General features: G+C 39.9%; 1 protein-coding gene across 2 annotated transcripts in view; it reads right to left on the bottom strand.

Moving 5' to 3' along the window:
• Positions 1–20985, bottom strand: part of FAM172A (family with sequence similarity 172 member A) — a 254120-nt gene that overhangs the window by 8011 nt on the left and 225124 nt on the right. The window contains exon 10 of one of the 2 annotated variants that reach the window (XM_051789285.1): positions 8157–8176. The exons of the other annotated variant lie outside the window; for it this stretch is intronic. Within the exon in view, the coding sequence (XP_051645245.1) occupies positions 8172–8176 (5 nt within the window). The 3' untranslated portion in view covers positions 8157–8171. Of the gene's footprint in view, positions 1–8156; positions 8177–20985 lie in introns of those variants that run through there. 2 annotated transcript variants of the gene reach the window in all.

Genomic DNA, 20985 nt, shown 5'->3' with positions numbered 1-20985 from the left:
TCTGTATCACAGTTATTTCTAAACAGGCATTTAATGTTTTTTTTTACCCTTTAGTGTATCAGAGATTATCAACTATGACAGAACTATTTTTAATTCATAAGGTTTCTCCATTTGTAATTCCCTATGGAATCTGCATAGGAAGAAATTATTGTGCCTATTTTAGTCTACTGATGTAAACCTCCAGGTCTCAAACTCCAAACCAGAAGATGCTCTCAGAGCATCACCAGTAGAGCTAAGGAAAAAGGAGATTTAAAAAATATATCTTGCTTAAAATCACTTAATACTTCTGGCCAGGAAAATGAGAGCTACAGGAAAAATTGTGAATGACTCCATTAGCTCAAGAACTTTGAGATCCAGTGACATTAGGGGCTTCTGCATACATACTTCTAGACATCACAATGGTAAAGAAAGATTAAAAGCTTAGGCAAAATTCAGAGATAAGATAAAGATCAATCAATGAAATGAAAGCAGTAATTTCTGAGGGGACACAAAAAACCCCCAACCCAAAACCAGTCCCCAAACCTTGATGTGTTTAGTTGGTCTAAGAAGTAATAGTTTGTGGAGTCATGGGCATGTTAACAATCTAAAAGTAACTGTGAAGGGAAATGAATTCTTTGGAGGAGTCAAGGGAGAAGAAACAGCAATTTGAAGAAATGAAATACAGTTTATTAAGAAGGCTTAGACACACAGTAAGAAGCTGATTCAGACTAAATATTCATATAAGAAAAGTCATGCCAATGCTAGAGAATAGACTACACATACTAAAGTATTTTATACTTTGGTTATTATCTACTGTGACACAGACCAGTTGTTACTTTTTCTGGACATTTATTATCTCTAATATCTTTAGTGGGATGATGGAAACAGAGCAACAAGCATCCCATCAATCCAGAACAAAGATTACCTCTGAACTCCTATACTTGCAGCTGGCTTTTTTTTCACCCTTTGTTTATAACACACAAAATACCCACAAGAAGTAAGTGGTTAAAAAGAGTAAAAAAATGTTTGATAAATTCTTCTTGCCCTCTGAGCAAAAAGATGCAAAGATTCACACAAAAGCTTACTGCAAACAAGATCTGCAAAGCAGGAAACAGATGAGGCTAACACAGCCGTCATTTTCCACTACTCTTCATTAAATATTAAAGGACAGTCCCATGAGCACAGGTCATTTGTTTGCTCCTGTGTGAACTGGTCAAATAAGTGAAAGTCGTAAGGTTGTTCTCTCCTGAATACAAGCTACCAAAAGCACGTCATTTTCTGGGTCACCAAAAGCCAAGTAATTTTCTTTTCAGTATATATTAAAAAAGGGGAAAAATTAGACACCAAACACCTATAAGGACTTTCCAGCAAGAACCAGGCATCCAGGCCAGAACTGCTATTAATATCAATGCAAACAGTCACAGTAATACCAATTGCATGTAGTTGCTTTAAAAAAAAAGATGAATTCACAAAAAAGGCTAATTAAACAGCATTCAAAAGACAGAAGAGTTACAGAACCTCAAGCTGTGGGCTGACTTGAATTGCTGCTTTTGGGTAAATAGTCCTGAAAAGCAAATTTGTCCCTGGACCCAAAATTTCGCAAACAGTCTTTTGCACAAATAGGTAGAAGCACAGACAAATGGGCAAATCATGGATCCAGACTCCAGGAATCACAGGAGAGCTATGGGATTCTCAGGTTGCACCATTTCCTCAAGCACCTCTCCAAGGTGCTGTCCCTCCCAGCCTCACTTTTGGGAGTACACTGGGAGAAACTTGTATACCCACCACAGGGCAAGAATGGTGTCAGGCAGGAGAGCTGATGCCAGCCAGCTGTCATAACAACCCAAAATTGCAGTGGGATACCAGTGGTTCTGACGAAACTGTGGGGATGAGATGAAGATGCGGAAATGCAGCCCTGCAATGCTCGGGGGTTGATCTGCTCTGTCAGCGTTACAGCATCTCACCCATTGCCAGCTGAATCAGACCCGCAGTGTGTTTGGGACTGCACAACACTCTCAAAAGCAGTGATTTCAAATGCAGGGAATGTTTTCAGGAGAGCAAGCCATTTCCTTGAAGAAGGGGTTCAGTATAACTGTACTCAATATTATATAACTATAGAGTTTAAAACTGTTAAAATGGTGTACCATGCAGAGAGAAGTAGGTAGGGTTTGAAATTATACTTATACTGCTATATTTGTATATCTCTCTACTGCAATTTTTATCTATCCCTATCTCTATATAATCTTTATGTATCTATCTCCATCCATGTACTATCTATATCAATAAAACTATCCCTATCTCTATATAATCTTTATGTATCTATCTCCATCCATGTACTATCTATATCAATAACACTATCCCTCCATCTGTCTATTCATATCTGTAACTCTACCTTTACCTGTACGTAAAGACAAGTATAAAAATTCCTTACCTGACAAATACAAGATGGGATACTTGGATTACATCTTACAAAGATGTTTTTGGCCTAAGAACGTACCTATGGAACGTGCAGGATCTCACCAATGGAAGTTAAGAATAGGTTAGACACTATCTCTTGGGAATTTAAGGGGTATAGTTGACCTCACCCTGGGGAGTGTGGACAAATTAAATAACTACATGAGTTTCTTTCTATCCAGCCCTACCTTTTCATTGTGTGAAACTTTACTGGCTTTATTTAGGCAACATGTAAAATTGATTGTATTAGCAGGGTACATTATAGTAGCTCTGAAGCATTTGAATAACCTATATTAGTGAGATAACTAAATTTTTTAAATGCACATGCATTTTTTCTATCATGAATTAGGAAAGAAATCTATATAAAATTACACCAAGAGCACAAATAAAGCATTTAGCATTCAAAACTGATAATTTTCTCAACTAGGAGAAAGGAGGTTTTGACCTGCTCAAAACCCAACAATTCAAGAGAGAACATATATCCACATGGCTTCTTGAGTGAGATCACTGAAAACCAAGTATTTAAGCCTCAAAGCTTCCACAGGTTATAAACTTGAAAAATTTACCTGGCAGATCTTAACATGCTGCAGCATGATGCAAGCAGTTACACCTTATTCTCCCAGCAGCTTTGCAAAGACACATCTAACAGAGTTTTGTAAGGGAGAAGTCATCATTACTGTGCTTTTGCAGACTGAGGGGCTCAGGTGAAACTGATGGCAGCACCAGAAATGGATTTGAGTTCTGCGGAGCCCATGGCAGGAGCTCTGTTCATGCAATGCCACCAGCACTAATGAGCATACATGGCTTATAAAACATATTTAAACACATATAAACATTCCACAGCAGTACCTGCGATCCACTTGAATTTGAAATACTGAACGTCTGATTTTTAAATCTCCGTTTATTCCAAAATCCCACAGCTTTTCGGTGTTTATAATCAGAGACCTGAAGGATACCCATTGCTGGCAAGCTCTGATAGCCTGGCAGAGCGCTACTTAGGCAGGAAATTTCATTGATGACAGCAGGACTGGATGAGGAAAAGGACCAGCTGCTTAGAAAATAGCTACTCTTCATGATGGTGTTTTATGATTATTTGTTCCTAAATAGTAATTATGCCATCAAACATCAGGATGCACCAGCAGCATGATTATGAACCAACATGGCTTTGGCACTTTCCAAGCAGACAAGGCAACATCGTGGAAATGGCAATGCCTGCACCCAGAGCAGCTAGGAGGGGCAGCAATGTTTTAAAATCGCGTGCTAAATGAGGGTACAGACACCTCATCTAATAAAGATGGAAAAAGGTTCTTAATCATTAGCAGGATAAGCACATATTTGCAATTGCACTAAAGCAATTTTAAAGTAAAGTAGCTGAATAAAATTTTCAGAAGCAGAGCTCAGAGACTGGTGTGGATGCTGGCATAGGCAGTTACAGAAGTAAAGAAGCTCTTTCCAGGGACAGGAATGAGCCTGTGTCTAAGGGACAAACTGCAGTGAGAACATGCATGGCCATGAAGCACTGCATCAAGCACCTAGTGATTTTATGATTTCAGCAAGAATCTGAATTCATATATTGCAAGCTTTTAGTGAATAAATTAACTGCCCACTCCCACAGTGGAAGATGTTTATAATCATCTACATAAGAAATATTTCAAAGGCACTTTTTTCCCCCTGAATTTTCTGCTTGGATTAAAATGTCCTGTTGTATCTGTGTAGACAAAAGACTACAGTCAACACAAGTCCAGAGTATTTCCATAGATACAGAAATGGTATTCACTAACCCACCTGCTTCATCTTAGGACTATTGCCTCTGGCTGGCTCCAACCCAAACTAACTCAACCCAACCCAACCTAACCTAACCTAACCTAACCTAAGCCAACCACATGCAACTCAACCCCTCCAATGTGCCATTGGTACCACTCATCTTCTGTCTGGTCCTGGAGCAGCCACAGGAAAGGCACTTCCCTCTGATTTGCCTTAATAGGTGAGGTGATTTGAAGCTGTCTCCCTGCAAAATCTCCAAACCTCACTGCAAGAGCTCCCCCCCCACCCCCCAAAAACCAAGAGAAAAGGAAAAAAAACAAGAGAACTGAAATGAGAGGTAGCTAAAGCAATATATATAAATATATTTACACTTATATTACATTTATATACAATTGAAATATACGTATAATTCCAAAAGGAAAAGGGAAAGGGAGGGGGGAAGGGAAAAAAAACCAAAACCACCCCTCCCCAAAATAGATATACACACGATCAGAAACTCAGGATCTAGCAAACTAAAGAATTAGCAAAAGAATATCTCACTACTCTCCTTGGGACAACAGAAAGTCGCTCTGGAACGCTCGCCGGCAACCTCCGCTTCCCAAGGTGGGCAAGGCCTTACCAGGCCTCACTCCCCAACATGGCAGAACCAACAGCAGGGAACCTGCACCTCCAAAGCCACTGGAAGGAAAGAGAGTGAAGGCCTCTCCTCCTTTCTTCTTATACCCCTTGCTTATGTAAAAATCATAGGGAATACTGGGTAATCTGGCCACTTCCTTGGTTACAAACTGGTCACCGAGGGAGGCCCAGACTAAAACTACCCCAGTAGGCTAATTTTGTGATAGGTAAGAGAAGAAAATCTCAAGAATCCAATCCAAGAGCTGCCTCTGCAATGCCAGCTTTGCTCCTGTGGCAAACCTAAGCAAAACTCATCTGCACCTGGTCCTCCCCTTCTGATGGCTGCTGCTGCAGGACAGTGGAAACAGGACAAGAAAAAGGAAGGCTGAGATGGGGCTGTTGACCTCCACTCCTACTTCTGCTGGATACTCACTTCAGGAGCCACCACCTGCTGAAAAGGACTCAACTCCTTACAGCAAGCGAGGTGAAACTGAAGAGCCTAAATCTAAGTGATCCTGAAAATCCTGATTCAGCTGCTCACCACCCTCCAAGGTGTCCAAGTTCCACAGACACCTCAGCTCCTGACCTTAGAGCTTATGCCTTATAATGGTATCACTTCTGTACATGCTCAGAAACACCTCAGGCTTGACAGTGCAAATACTTCCATGGGTCTCAGGCAGATAGAGAGCTTCCCTGTCCCCTTGCCACCCTGCCCTGTAATGCTGAGTGGGTGTGCAAGCCCCAGGGGAAAGATGCCCTCTTCACTCCTTCCTGAGGCTTCATTTCATCCAAATCTCCTCCTACTCTTTCCTTGGTTTTCATCCATCTGGGACATCTGTTTCTCCAGGACACCTACTTCTCCAAGACATCCACTTCTGAATTCCTCTTCCACAGTTTGCTCACCTGGCAGCTCTTCTTAAACTCTTGCCCATCACCTGACCCTGATCCTGCTGCATCTCTTACACTGACACCAGCTGTCCTGTCCTCATGGCCCACCAGTTTCTGCCTTTATCTGACTTCTCTTCAATCCTTTCAGCAAGACCTCCTCTACCTTATTGCTACTGCGCCCATCCGAGATCTCCTCAGTAACACTGTTGTCTTCCAGTTGCTGACACCAAACATATCTTCCCCCTCCACATGTTCTTCTTTTTTAAGAGCAAAAGGAAGTCCCAGGTCTGGTAACTAAATAAATTGCATATTTGCCTCAGAACTACTCAGAAACTTTAGAGGTTTTGGTGTGCCACATAGATTTCAGGCTTCTGCACCCTTATTCATAACACATTAAGACTTGATGCGAGATACTCTGAAGCTCCCATATCATGGAAACTGGTAATTTAAAACTAAACACTAATCCACGAAGGTTTTGCAGATGTGAATTACACTAAATTTAACTAAGCTTAGTAATACCACGCCTCCTGTGGCTTAACCTCAGAGATGTCATTAGAGGGAGTGTTTGAGATTAATGTTCACAAAGCTGCATTTCACTCCCTGCTTAACGCTCCTCCTTGTTGCAGCAAACGGCAGCTCTGCCTGGAAGTGCTCACTGCATTTCCCTTGTGCAGGTGCCTCACTTCCTACCTCTTCTGAACAATGCCATCCCAAATCAGTCTCATGCGATGCTCAGGATGCAAGGGCAGCAAGCCAGTCACGCGGCAAAGAGTTCAAGACAGGCATCAGCTGGGAAGGCAGTGAAGAGAGGTGCACGCAGAGTGAAGCTGAAGGCAGCCATACAGCAGACAAGAAGGTATGTTTTGTGTTGGGATGAGCTGACCTACACCAACACCCTTCCTAACATACCTGTCTATGCGAGTCAGATACATGAATGTCAGGATGGTAGGTGGGTCTGCCCAGAGCAGAAAGGAGAACTCAAAAGTCTGGGATGAACGTGAAGGGAAATATTAAGTTCATGTTAATGAAAAAAACCCACCCCCACCAAACAAATCTTTAAGAGCAGGAGATGCTCACTGTGGGTTCTCATGTGTGACCAGTGGGGCCCCCATTGCTGAGATGTGGTTGGAGAAGACTCAGTGGGGACCAGGAGTCAAGAGGGATGAGAACAGATAGGGGTTTCTCCTGGAGAAACTGTAGATCATGTTCTGCCTTGCATCCACAGGAAAAACACATCAGGATAGAAAACAGCCCCAAAATCAGCGTCTTTCTGCTAATCCAGTTTTAAACATCCAATTGCAGAGTGTCAAAGTTTCTAAGGATTTCATTTAAATACTGAAATAATTATATAAGCTTCATTTGGGAATTTGGAGACCATATTTATTTCAAAACAGGGACTCATTCACTATTACCCTTTAAAAAATAATAAAATAAATAACATCAAGCTCCAAACCTGTATCTTCAAGCTGACACAGTCACCTCAATTTTGAAGAAAAAATTTATTGTTTCCCTACCAGCCAGAGGAAAAAAAAACCCAAACATCCAAAGACAGAACACAATGAGGCTTAATGACTTCAATGCATTTCCAAATGCAATTTTCATTTCAAAATACAATCCTGATCTAACAACTGATCTTCCCCATGGAATCTTTCAGCAGAACCAGTGCTGCTGAGACAGACTGTGGAAAAATCAAGCAAGATCCCTTGTGTCATGATAGAGGTTTTTTTGCCACGTATCTAGTGGGTTCTGTAGAAAACTTTGGTTTAGTCTCTCCCAGCTAGAAAGATGGTTAAACCTCGAGAGCAGGAGATGGAAACAGAAACTGCCAGGAAAAGTACATTTGGAAATGGAAGAGAGATGAAATATTTAAATGTTTCAAAACTTGGTGATTCAAATTATTTTCTTTTCCTTACACTGAAAATCTCGTTTTTGTTTTTTTCATAAAATTAGAACAAAAAAAAAAGAAGTTGTCAGGGTAATTTCTCTCAGAAGAACCACTGAACAGGAATTATGTCATCTTGTATTAAAATTATCAGTTATTGCCACAGTTGGCCTACAAATATCATATTAAAAACGCAAGAAGAAAATCACTTAAATACATTTGGGAAATTCTTTTTGTTTGTGGCCCATGCATATGTCTTAATACTTATTGCTCCATTTTGGTTTCATTTGTCTAAACCACTGTAGGTTGTTTTTTCAAAACAAGTTTAAAGCAAACTGTTGACATATAAGGGTAAAACTGCATGGTGGAAACCAAGATTGAGGTAGGAGCTGAATTACTCTAAATAACAGCAATATCATCATGCACAAATGCACAGACAAGCACAGTTTGACAGTCACTGCTCACAAAAGATTCTGCAACGAGTTAATATGAAAACAGTCTCTTATAGAGGGAAGTTAGAGAGGACCTCTTATATAAACACTTGAGGAAAACTTACACCGTGGCTGGAACACATACAGCACATTCCCCATTAGTCTGCAATACAATTACAATATATTGCCATATTAAATTAAGAAAACATTTCTTTTTCCACTCTGCTGCGAAAAGTGAAAAATCTATGGCTGACTGAAAAGCAAAGAACTTGCAGTCAACAACATCCCCATCTGTTTTGTCATGTTTTACAGTTCCAGCACCAGAATGACACGAGCACTTCATATTGGTATCTCTATAGCTTGGTAGATCGTTACTTTCCACAGGAACCTGATAGAGTTTACAGCATAAATATTCAAAATTTTCATATATTTCAGAATCGCTTTTCCAGGTCTGCATGCAGACACACAGAAAGCCTACAGGACCGTCTCTATGCGAGGAAGGAGTGCAATCTGAGGGGACAGGGCACTGTAAATATAGGGTTTGCTCCCTTGCATATCTCTCCTTTGTGAAGTTGGGGAAACCAGCAGCCAGGCAGCTCAGGAAGCCTTGTCCCATGTTGAGGTCCATGCATCTGGGTGTCTGCAATGGAAGAACAGGTAGAAAAGGTCTGGGAGGAACGCGCCTGACAGAGAAGATTTATCTCTTCTCCCTTCAGAGAACTCACACACCAAGGCAAACCTGCTTCCATGCCAAAATGCCTTCAGCAAAGCAGGACTGCGACAGCAGCTGTAGCTGTGAGTGGAGCAGTGAAGCCTGCTCACCATGGTCATGTCTTCTGCAGCTGCAGAAACTTGCACAGAGCCTTGGCATGGACACCCTGCCCCATTCTGCACACTGAGAGGATGGTCCTGCTCTTTCACAGGAAGAGAAGTGGGGCATGCTAATCCTCAGTCCCTGTGGTGGAAATGTATCCTATCTACTACCATGGCAACAGACAGAAGCATCAGGATTTGTCCCATAAGCTTAGGCACAAGGGTGCTGGTGGGAAATGATTTTGATACTGGTGTGAATCAAGAATTATCTCATTTGTCATTATTTTCTTATTTTCTGCTCAGGGGATACTAAGGATGCACCTTAAAGGCATCCTGCTGCTCAACTTGCACAATGCTGACTGGGCTGGACTTCTAATGTGCATGCAAGCACTTAAATTAAGTTTCACAACAAAAGAGGTTCAATCAAAACCAAACACAAACCAATCCCACAACAAAACTAATAAAATAAATCTGTGAAAGGCATGCTTAGCAACTCAACTAGATGCAACAGCTCTGGTATGGCCTGAGAAGTGTTAAAACCATATGCATCCTTATGAGATCCATTACTTAAGGTGGACTTCTGAAATACAAAAAGCAGACTCTTTTTAACTGTGTGGAATACCCCAAATGGATCACAGAGATATTCTTATCTGATTTTCATGTATAACACAAGGAGGTCCTCTGTGAGTTTGGGATCTCAATAGTTCCCTTTAAAAGAGCTTGTTTTGAGTTGCTTGTAAATTTTGCCAAGCTTAGTATTTGGAATGAAAATTCCCATGCTCTGCCTCTGCCTTAGGCTGATTATTATTATATTTTACATTTCAACTGAAAGTATTTAGTCACTTCAGGAAATAAGATTGAGGAAAGACATGTTTTGCCCCTATTGGGAGAAAAAAAAAAAAAAACAAGAAAAGAAAAGAAAAGAAAGCCTTACAAGAATTTTGCTGAGCAGCTTCCATATCTCTATTTTTCAAAGCAATAGTTTGAAATCTGGTAGGTAAGGTTCCCTGTCATCCTTTTGCAGCTCCCATGAAAACCCACACAGCTTTTTGCCTAGTCTCAAGATTTTGTATGCATATGCTCAGCACAGAGTCCCCAGAATTTGGAAGTCTAACTCTGGCCAAAGATTCCTCTTGCTCTTTGCAATGGGCAAGCTCCAATGCAGGGCAGATGGGCTGAGCCAGACTTTTATTTTGCCACTGCTGCTCCCAGATGTTGTGGGCTATTGTGGCATCAGGTACAGGAACTAAGTTCAGGCTGTCCTGGGCTCCAAATGCAGGCAAAGCAAGGGGAGAAGGGGAAAAAAGTAGCCTAATGGAAATAGGAGAACTAGTTACTGAGGGGCAGAGGGAAGAGTGAACTGAGACTGTGCAAAAAGATCAAAGAGAGGTGGCATGTGAACACCAAGGAAAGTGAAGGGAACACCTTTGTAGGTGAAGGAAAGACCTTGAAAAGCAGAAACTGGCTGCAAAGAGAGGCTGGAAGGCAGAGATGAGGGAAAGCAGCCAGTCTGGACACACCAGGGACAGGAGGGCAGACATGGAGGGGAGAAGAGGCACAGCAGGACATGACTTTCCAAACTAGCTAAGAGTAGCCTTGTGGAAGACTCATTCTCTCCGGGCAAAGACAAAACTGTCAGTGCTTCATTCTCCATTGGCTGTGGTTCACTGAGAAATTGACAATCTACTATGCTAATACTCTCAGCTCCTTTACCTCACTTCACCAGTCCATATGTCTGAGCCTAAACACTGCATCTGAAATTTCCAACTCTGCAACTGACTTGCAGTCTTAGAGCAACACAAGATAAAATTGCCTTTCTTCATTTTACTGTGACTGAAGAAAAAAAGATTGCACACATAAAACCATGTTAATATTCAAAGCATGCCCACTGAAGGGACAAGTTAAGGACACTCAGTTTAGTTAATGTCAGAATGGTTCAGGCAAAACCGAGGGGGATGGTGCTTACTGGTGCTGCTCTGGTACAGCTTGTGTCTATCTTGCATAGAGTTTTGTGCTGCCCTTGAGAATCACTCGTGCATTTTTCCACTGGACTCCTCTGCACTCCCAGATATTGCCTGGGAGTAGAGAGAGCTGGTCCAAACAGACGAGGCTATTGCAGTAATAATTTCATTTCTAATGCAGTACAATAAGTAAATAAAGGGAAATTCCTGTAGTACAATGCTATGAAATGTATATGGGCTGTGTGCTGGTTTAAAGGTAAACCAGCAGGGGAAATGAACCCAACCCAAAAGAGAGATTATAAATCAGAATAACAATTTAATAAAATAATATAATAAATATGATTATACAGACAAACAATTGTTTTTAACCCACAAACCCCAAATGTATAACCCAGCACCCTGGAGCATGAACAGAGTGGTGTTTGTTGGGCCCCCTGAGTCCAAAGGAAAAGGAGAAGGGAAAAACCTGTTGGTGAGAGTGCTGTTGCAGTCTGGTCAAGAGTGGTGATTGCAGTCTGGTTGAAAAGTGGTGGTTGCAGTCCAGTCAAGAGTGGTGGTCACAGTCCTTCTCTGGATCCCACGAGTGATTAAAAAAGTCCCAAGACTCCAAGATTATATATCCTCCAGTTCAGGCAGGAATGCTCAGTACCTCCCTCAGGGTGGGGGGTTCCACAGTGGGTGTGAGGACAGGAACACCCTCCTATCTCACAGGCCTCTTAACTCCCAGTTTATAGCCTGAGGAGTCAGGCTGCTCTGGGCAGAGGGTGTAAATGGTCTATTGATAATAGTTTCTGGGAAATGGCATGGAAGGCTATAGAATACACAGTTTTGGGTTACACCCATCCAGTGATGAACTGGTCCCAGCTGTTCTAACTGTTACATGGGTAGTGAAAGAAATTAGGTGTTTGGATAACAAAAAATCCAAGTATTTAAAGCAAAAACTAATGGTTATTTAAAAGAATATCAATAAGGAATTTATCTCATTAACAGAAAAAAACTTTACAGAGCCGCAACCTCCAAGGACAATTTTTTTGAGCATCTGCAAGCAGGAGTCTCACTGAAAGCAATGATCTTTTATCACAGCTCACAGCTGAGCTGGCTCTCTGATCTTTGCTGGTGGAAAGACATCACTTATGCAGTTTCTTAAATCCAGAGCTTCCAGGTCACCTAGCTTTCCAATAGCCAAAGAAGAGTAAAGCTTCCTCTAATGGTCACTCTTTCCAATAGCCAAAGAAGAGTAAAGATTCCTCTAATGGTCACTCTTGTATTTTTATCTTAATATACCTGATGGTAACTGTCATTTTAACCCAAAAGTGTAATTGCATTATGATTGCTGTAAAGAATAAGAGATAATACAGAAATAATAATTTGTTATGGAAAACAAGATGAATGAGGTACACAACAATAACACATAACAAAGCAACATAACAAAACCACATAACAAAGCAACTAAAAGCTTTATGTTTCTACTATTTTATTCTTTCATGAGATGATGACTGACAGTAACTTGAAGACATCATGGATCCCTTAATGCACCAACGGGATCCCCCCTCATATTTAAGTGAGGTGACCTTTGTTTCATAGCAGTCTGTTATTCTGTTCTTTTGCCTGTTCAAAATAAACCTCACGTCAAGCCAAAATAATTGGTTTCCTGCAACGTTTCCTAAGGTAATCCACCAAAAATCGCTGAAGCTTTAGCATCTAAACTAGCAGAGCAGTTGAGTAACACCAGTGATGGGTTGAATGCAGCAATCCCAACGGACATCACAGGTTGGCTCAGTCTGGGGATGCACAAGCCCCATGGTTCTGCAAATCTAGTGGCACAAGGAAGGAACTGTAGAGCAGTACTCTGCAGAGGACAAATTGCCCTTGGAGGACACGACACAGGTAGGAGCACAAAAGTATAAAACACAAAATGTTTGTACTTTGCTGTTGTTTGCTCTAGTGTGAGCTTTAGCTGTCTGCCACATTGACATGAGTCAATTAAAGGTTTGCACACTCCATACGTTGTTGGAACTAAGAACGTCTGGTCACTCAAAGCAATACTATTCTGCAACCACATCACATGCATCTGTAGACTCATCCTTGAAGTTTGCTTCCATGGTTTTAGTTAACTGTTACTTATTTTTTGAGGTTTGGTTAACAGAAGAGTGACAAAGGAAATGAACAAATGAAAAAATACTGTATGCAGAATTACATAAGAGATCATAAATGGTAATTTTAATATCAGCAATGGCAGTTTCAGTGATTATCCTACAGGAAAAAACACTCCATCTAAATTTTTACTTTGTATGATGTATGATGCTATGATGTATAAAGAGTTAATTACTTTGGAATGATAGCCATGCACTGTTTCTTTCCTTGCTTTAGCTGTTAGTACATACATTTCTGTGCTAATGTGATAGTATTCTTCGAATGAGAAAAAAAAAGGATGACTTAGCCACAGGCCACTCTGTAGCAAACAGAATCAATTACCCCCCCAAAACAATTTAATTGATCAATTTCAAATCTACTGAGTCCAGTCAAGTCCTAAAAGGTTCAGTTCCAAAAGCAGGTATCCAATATTCACACAAAATATGTAACAAGCCAGGCAATTTACGAAAGCATTAATCTGCCAAAAGAGGAAACCACCTGTATAAATATTCACATTTACAACAATTACAGTCTGTGCAACATGTTGCCATTCAGATAACACAACACGTTGCACACTCTCATCCATGTTTTATGGCCAATATCTTTTACCAGCTACTGTTTGTTGCTCTGTTTACTAGTGCCATATCACAACATTCCTCCTGGACTTGGCAATGACAGATGTTGGTGTACATATGCACAGGATATTTTTTTAAGCTCAACACCACAGAATGCCATACCATGGCTCTGTGCAGTACAGAAACTAATAATGACAAAAGCCCAGTTCTTAGTGGCTCTGAACTGGAATAATGTTATAGCACCTTGATTTATTCCAGCAGACACCCTTAACCCACGCATCTACAGGCACCCTTTTAATTTCCTGATCATTTTCCAAGGAAGGAAAATGATGTCTCTTCCACCAAGGGCTTATGTGCAGACGCCCTAACAGACAGTGTTCTGTGGTGCATCAGCCTCTCATTTATTTGGTAAAAATTTCCAATTACTAATCAGATTTTCAGGACAAGAACTCTTCTATTTCCTTTGTCTTGAATGCAAACTGGGCACTAGCACAAACATTTCTCTCTTAAAATAGCAATATTCCATCTATTTAACTCTCTAAAGCTAACTCACTATAGAATGTCAAATGTGCATAAAAATAAATTATGTTGTTAAACAACAGTTACTGCTGGTTTTGGATTTTTCAAGTTCTTCCCTTTCAAAATATCTACTCAAAACTGAAGTAATGTCATTAAGCATAGCAGACTATTTGGCAGGCTTTTCAGGGAGTAGGTAGGTAATGGTGAGTTGGGTTTTCTTTAAAGGGCTCATGATACATATGCTGATTTAAGACTAACTTTACTTAATGTGGATAAAGTGTGTGAATAAGAGTGTGAAAAATCTGAAGTCAGAAAAAAAAGAATTTAGCTTTCACTTTTTAAAAATAAATACTTGAAAAGTGTCTTATTTCATAAAATTGCCAACCTTGCAATCCATATAGGCTCCCTTACAGCCTCTTGGAAGAAAACAAAGATAGATCATTGCACAAGTGGCAACATAAGTCTGTTCTTCTGACACTTTTGCTAAGAGGAATGTTTGAGTTGTGAATTTGTAACAAGTTTTAACTATGAAATGACAAAACCCTGGCACTTTCACAAAGCTCCATCCACAAAGAAATACTGCACATCAGGTGGCAGTGCTTAAAACCACTGTTCTTTGCCTTCTTTTATATATGGCGTGGTTCACAACTCTACAGCCATGGAGATCAAATGTCCTATGGATCTCTTGAGATTTGTCTCCCCCACTCATAAGCTTGAAATTGTGGGGCATGGTACTGCACGATGTAGATATTCCCCTTCAGACCTATCCATTTGCTTTTATGACATCAAAAAATAAACCCAGTAAAATTCTAGAATAGTTATTCCATGTCTCAGATCCTCTTGGGAGGAACTAGCCAAAATCAAGCTTGCTGAGCCATACCCCAACCAGAATCCCCATGGTTTTATAGATTTAAGAAGCTTAATATTATTTCACAGTGCCACACTGTCACAAAGGGGCACTATAAGTGTTAAGGTTGTCAGTCTGCTGAGCTATCAAAGATTCATGTAGAAATGTATCAACATCCTTCATATAAAGCTAATCAAATTTGAAATTACTGACATGTCACCTTGAGGAAGAATTTGATTTATTATTTGCAAAGTAATCCAGAAAACAGTGAGATGCACAGCTACAAGAATTACTGTTACACTGACTTTATGACATTATATTAGCTTTTGTCGTTGCTTTTGTGCCTTCCCTAAATAATAATAAACAACAAAACTTTCTTTGTGCTGTTAAGTTGCATGAAGGTGAAATGGAACTGTTTGGAAGTAATAGGTCAGATCTAAAACTGCATAAGAGTTGTTTGCCATGACTTCATGATACATAATGGAGAGCACAAAATTGCACGAAGCTATTTTCCCTCTTTGCAGTGGTCCCATACTCAATGGGGAAAGTTGCCGAAAATCATGTCAGTTCCACAACCTCCACTGCTTGTTTCTTGCTACTGGGTAGCAGGACCTGCTCTAGTGTGATCAGACCTCAAATGTCATGCAAATAGCATGCAAGTTTTTAAATGTCACACAGTTTAAAGTGCAGACATAATTCACAGCATATTTAGTAACTTGTGGTCATAAATCACAACACCTGCAAACACAAACCCGGTGTCTGACTGGATATGCATTTCTCAGGCACAAATGTATTCTAAGGCCACCCAAAAATCGGACTCAGTTTTAGCTTTACATCAAACACACGACTTGACTGGGATACTGCATTGTATCCCAGCCAAAAAGTCACACAGCTGGTTAATTGCACTACAGTGTTCATTCAGTCCACACCATGATTTGACACACAGCACTCACGGATGCTATAGGCTGAGTTCGCTGAAGTAGAGGTTTGGGTTTAGCACTGATATTTGCTCCTTGTTTTTATGTATAGTTCAGTATGTATAAGGATGTTTGTTTATAGCACAATGTAAATAAGAATTCCACATTTGAGATCAGCTATCCTGGTAAGTAAAAGAAGATGCATATAAACAAATCTGTTCACTACCTTCAAATATTTTTATTTGTCATATAATTATATCATATATATATCCTCACAGATGTATAAAATATAATCTTAGGAAAATTGCCACAGAATGTTGCTGCTTATATTAAGTAAATGGTGTATTTGTGTACTATGTTCCACACTTACATACATGAAACATATTTATATACATACAGAACTGCCAAACATTTTGATTCTGTTACTATACAAACACGTTGATATTACTGGAAATCCACATCCTTCCACTAACTCTCCTAAGTGTTTTTGAGACTGGGTTACCAACATACCTTTCAGAAAATGTGTTTTTATACTGATAAGGCTACATCACACTAGAACTAAGGATACTATACAACTAGATAGGCTTGCAGCTAAGAACACAGCTTTTATCAATCCAATTAAATCAGGACTTATTCAAACTGTAGCCTTCACTGCTGTCATTACCTGCTATCTCACGTTGCCAAATGCTCCATGTGAATTACTACCTGGACGTAAGCTGCATTTTCCCCATGGCAGCTCATTTTGGGTTTTATCCACTAAACTTTCGAACCAAGTTACCAAACCTTTCCTTTCCCAAATGCTGAATGCAAGCTAGGATGCACAGCATTCCTTCTTGTGTTTTACCACTCCGTGGCAGGGACCAGAGACAGTGGGATAGACCACTGAATGAACTGGAAGCATGTGCAGGAGAAGGTAAAATGAGACTGTGAACTACGATTTTTTATCATATTCAACTATGATTTTTTATCATATTCCAAATGTTCTTCTTATCTCCAGCTTTACTAATCCATAAAAAGAGACAAAAAGTGCAATTATGGGTAGCTTTGAAAACATTTGCTTCAAACTTCATCAATAAGATCAAGAGGAAGCTTAGATTCTGGAACTGTGGGAATTTTCAAAATGCAATTTCAATAACTAAAAGAGTAACAAGGGAGGAGAATTTCAAAATATTAGCATTAACAACTTTCTTTTTTTAGACAGGCTCTGTCTGGCAAATAAAGCCATTAAGTGATTTCAGTAGCATCAATATTATACACAAAAATGTGATATCACTAATAAAAATGAAAAAGAAAAGAATTCTCATGAGAGATATAAAATGCATGTGCAACAAGTTAAACCCTCACTCTCCTAATCCAGTCTGAGCCATTTAATTTCTAAGTTTTTTTAAATATATTAAAAGGTTTGCTTTTTTCTCCCCACAAAAGCCTTTTAAGAGGCATTCATAACCCTGTTACAAAAGTAAAAAGCAATATGCTAGCACAGATGACTTTTATCTACTTGTTATTGAAGCGAAGGATAGGCCTGATCCCTAATCTAATGCTGACCTAATAGATTAAACCCTCTGGGTCTTGAATTTACATTTTATAAGATTAATATTCTGTCTGATTTATGATTTGCCTTCTTAAACAAAGAGGGATGTACTTAACAACTTTACTTTTGTGTGTTAACTGTTGATCTGAAAATGGCACATAAAATGCACTTACATCACCATTGCCTATTAGGCCCATAATGATTCTTTATTACATTGCAGTGAAAGGCAACTGAGTGACAGATAACCGATTTTGTAGATCCCAGCTGCTGTACACTTTTTATGCCAATACAAATACAGTTGTAAGGTTGACAAATATATTATAACTACGTTATTAAATGAGACACAACACAGGGTGTTGGAAGAATTTGAGAGCCATTCGATGCCATAACTGGAAATTACAAGCATGCAAGATCAAACTCTAAAGGGGCTTCAGTTCAAACTAGTGCAACCTTCCCTCTGCCAGTTTTTTATATAAGATTTAAAAAGTGATTTTCCTCACATAATACCTGTCTTTTTTTTTTTTCTTTTCATTTTTCTGCAGAGGGCTGAAGAAGCCTGGAGCATGCTCTCCCTCTAGGTATTTAAAGCAAAGCAGTATAAAGACAGATATGCAGAACTACTGGTATCGAAGGCCGATGGTAACAACACCATGCACCTGCAACGCACACTCAGCTGAAATGCTGAAAAAGCCTCCCATGTGCCAAATTTTGTTTTTATGTGCTACCCTGCAAGTAAATAATGATAAGACACCATAGTCTGTCTGATAATCTTTGACAACAACCCTAACGCTGTCATTGTGGCCATGGGAGAAACCAGCACATACTCAGCCCTGACCCACCGAGCCTTTTATCTTTGTATGCACTCTCCACGGACCAAGCAAATAAAGGGCAACTGGTAATTTACACATGAATGAACTTTCTCCTCAGAGCAGACACTAGAGACATCCCTTTTCTCTATCGTGGAGAGAAAAAGCATCCAGGTCTGAGCTTGTCTCTCCAGAAATCGCACAAGCCAAAGAGCAATGCGTCAGGAAATGGTGTGTTGGCAGAGGAATGCTCTTCTGGACACCCGATAAAAAATGGCATCCACAAAGGAGCAGATAAATATTGGGCCTGAACCAGGACTGACAGTGGCAGTGGGCCTTTGTCCTATTCAAAACATATAATGTCATACAAACTGAAGCGGAGATACAGTGCCGATAGAAGATTATACAAGATAACTGAGTGGGTATCTGTAAGGAATTCAGACTACATTTTAATAAGGTGCAAATCTTTCAGTGCCTCAGGTCTCATTTCCACTTCCCTGCAGCTGCCTTTTAAAAAGGTACACAGATCATCTTGGACTTACCAGAGGCTGGGCATGGGCATGCAATAGCTACCACTGATAAAATAATCCATGAATTTTGTTTGTGATGAAGATTAGCCTAAAACATTACAATGTGAAAGTCATCAAGTGGTTCTTGCTTTCAGCCCATATGTCATTATGAAGAGAAATTTTTATCAGTCCATAGGCACCACTCATACTCTTTTCCCACAGTGAAGAGCAGTAGAGCAGGTTACAGCTCAGATCTTTTGAACAGTCAAGATCTCAGACACATTCCTGTAGTTTAAACCACTGCAAGCATCATATTATTATAAAACAAAGACAGATGTTTTATTGCTAGATTTGGCATTATTTACATGTCTATTTCTGAAAACTAAGTTCTCGAGCATTGCAACAACACCCACTCTGCTGCTGCAGAAATTTTTCTCTTAAAATGGGAAGTATGATGCAGACTGGCATCAGCGAAAAACCTGAATTAAATGTCAGAGGCTGGGTCACTCAGCACTGCAATGTTTCTTTCTCAGCATCAGAAGATAAGGCCCCTCCACTGGCAACCTCCTGAGGAAGGCTAAACAAGTCTTTCTGGATACAGTGGCTCCTGCTTACAGTTGATGAAATATTTCAGAGAGACATATTTTTCTTTCCCCAGTCTTTTTCCACCCCACCACTTATCCTGCTTCCCTAAGCCCCATCCATCACTCTCTTGTCCCCATTTCTGTCACTTGTGCTAACATTTGCTCAGAGGGGCCAGCACAGATTAGAAAGGTGGGGATGAAACTGCCATCACTGTCCATCCTCCAGGCAGCTCTTAATAACTGTAGGCACTAAACAAACACATAATACACAACTATTTAAAACAGACCAAAAAAAGAAAAAAAAAGAACAAAGACCAGTGTTACTAATGTGATGTATTTGTCTTCTTTAACCTGAAATGTGATGTATTTGTCTTCTTTAAACCTGAAATGTAAAATAAAACTTACATTTTTTCTTTTTTTTTTACCCCAAGTAAATTCCCTGCTCTTTACAATTCCACCTTTTTATTGTGGTTATAATCAGCCTGTACTTTGTTTAACTCCCCTAAAAACACATTGATTTGTGAGAATGCTTATACTACATATCTTTCCTTTCTGAAATACATGAGAATCAGAGAATCACAGAATATGTTGAGTTGGAAGGGACCCACAAGGATCATCGAGTCCAAATCTTAGCCCTGCACAGGACCATCCCCAAGAGTCACATAATATGTCTGAGAGTATTATCCAAATGACTTTTTATTTCTGCCAGGCTTGGTGCTGTGACCACCGCCCTGGGGAGTCTGTTCCAGCACCCAACCACCCTCTGGGTGAAGAACTTCTTTCTAATATCCAACCTAAACCTCCCCTGACACAACTTCAGACCATTCCCTTGGCCCCTGTCACTGGTCACCACAGAGGAGAGATCAGTGCCTGCCCCTCCTTCTTCCCCTCATGAGGAAGCTGTAGACTGTTGTGGGGTTTGACCCCAAAAATCCAATCTCCCTCCACAATTTACCTCAACACGGAAGAGAAGTTTTCAGACAAGCACAACTCAGCATGGGGGAATTATGTTACAATTTATTACTTACACAATAAATACTATAGAAACTAAGAAGCAAATAAATACATAGTATTAACACAACTTCTACCACCCCTGGACCCTCCCACATCAGTTCAGGAGAAGTTTTCATGGTAGATAGTTAAGGGTCTCTCTCTCATTGGGGTATCAGGAAAGGGGTCTTCTTGCACCCCCACCAGCCCTCAGCCTCTGCTGAGGTCCCCTCCTGGGATACAAAGGAACATTTGCTGCTGGGGCACTGCTGACTCATATTTAACCTTCTGTCAACTAGGACCCTAAATACATGGTTCAAAGAATTGATTTTGCATTTCCAAAATAATTCTGTAAGAGCAACAGTCATGTTGCTGATGATCTGGTGGATAAAACAGACCTTACTACTGAATCTCATTGGTTTAGTACTTATATTGTGATATACAGTTTTAAAATAATGATATGTGTCAGATGTGCATTGATTTAAACTTAATAGCAATACAATAAATATCAGATCTGAGTTTATTAGCATGGTGCATTTTCTTTGAGCATGGTTTCACTATATGCCAATGATTTTTGAACTATGTAGTGAAGCCAATTAGTTCTAAGGAATAAACTGATACTTTTCTCTAATGTCATACTAACTGCAACAGTATGAATTATGCTGCTGATAAAGATATTGCTATAACCCAAAACATAACTACAAACACTTAATCAACTTGTAAAATTTATATAAGCATGGTAAGAAATTCAGCTTTGAAAGAGTTGCATTTATGTTGCTAAATGTAT

This window comes from Manacus candei, unplaced genomic scaffold, assembly GCF_025592945.1.
Source record: "Manacus candei isolate 608988 ecotype Guabito, Panama unplaced genomic scaffold, ASM2559294v1 h1tg000027l, whole genome shotgun sequence".
In the NCBI taxonomy this organism is placed as follows: Eukaryota; Metazoa; Chordata; class Aves; order Passeriformes; family Pipridae; genus Manacus; species Manacus candei.
This window is presented reverse-complemented; position numbering and strand designations above follow the sequence as displayed.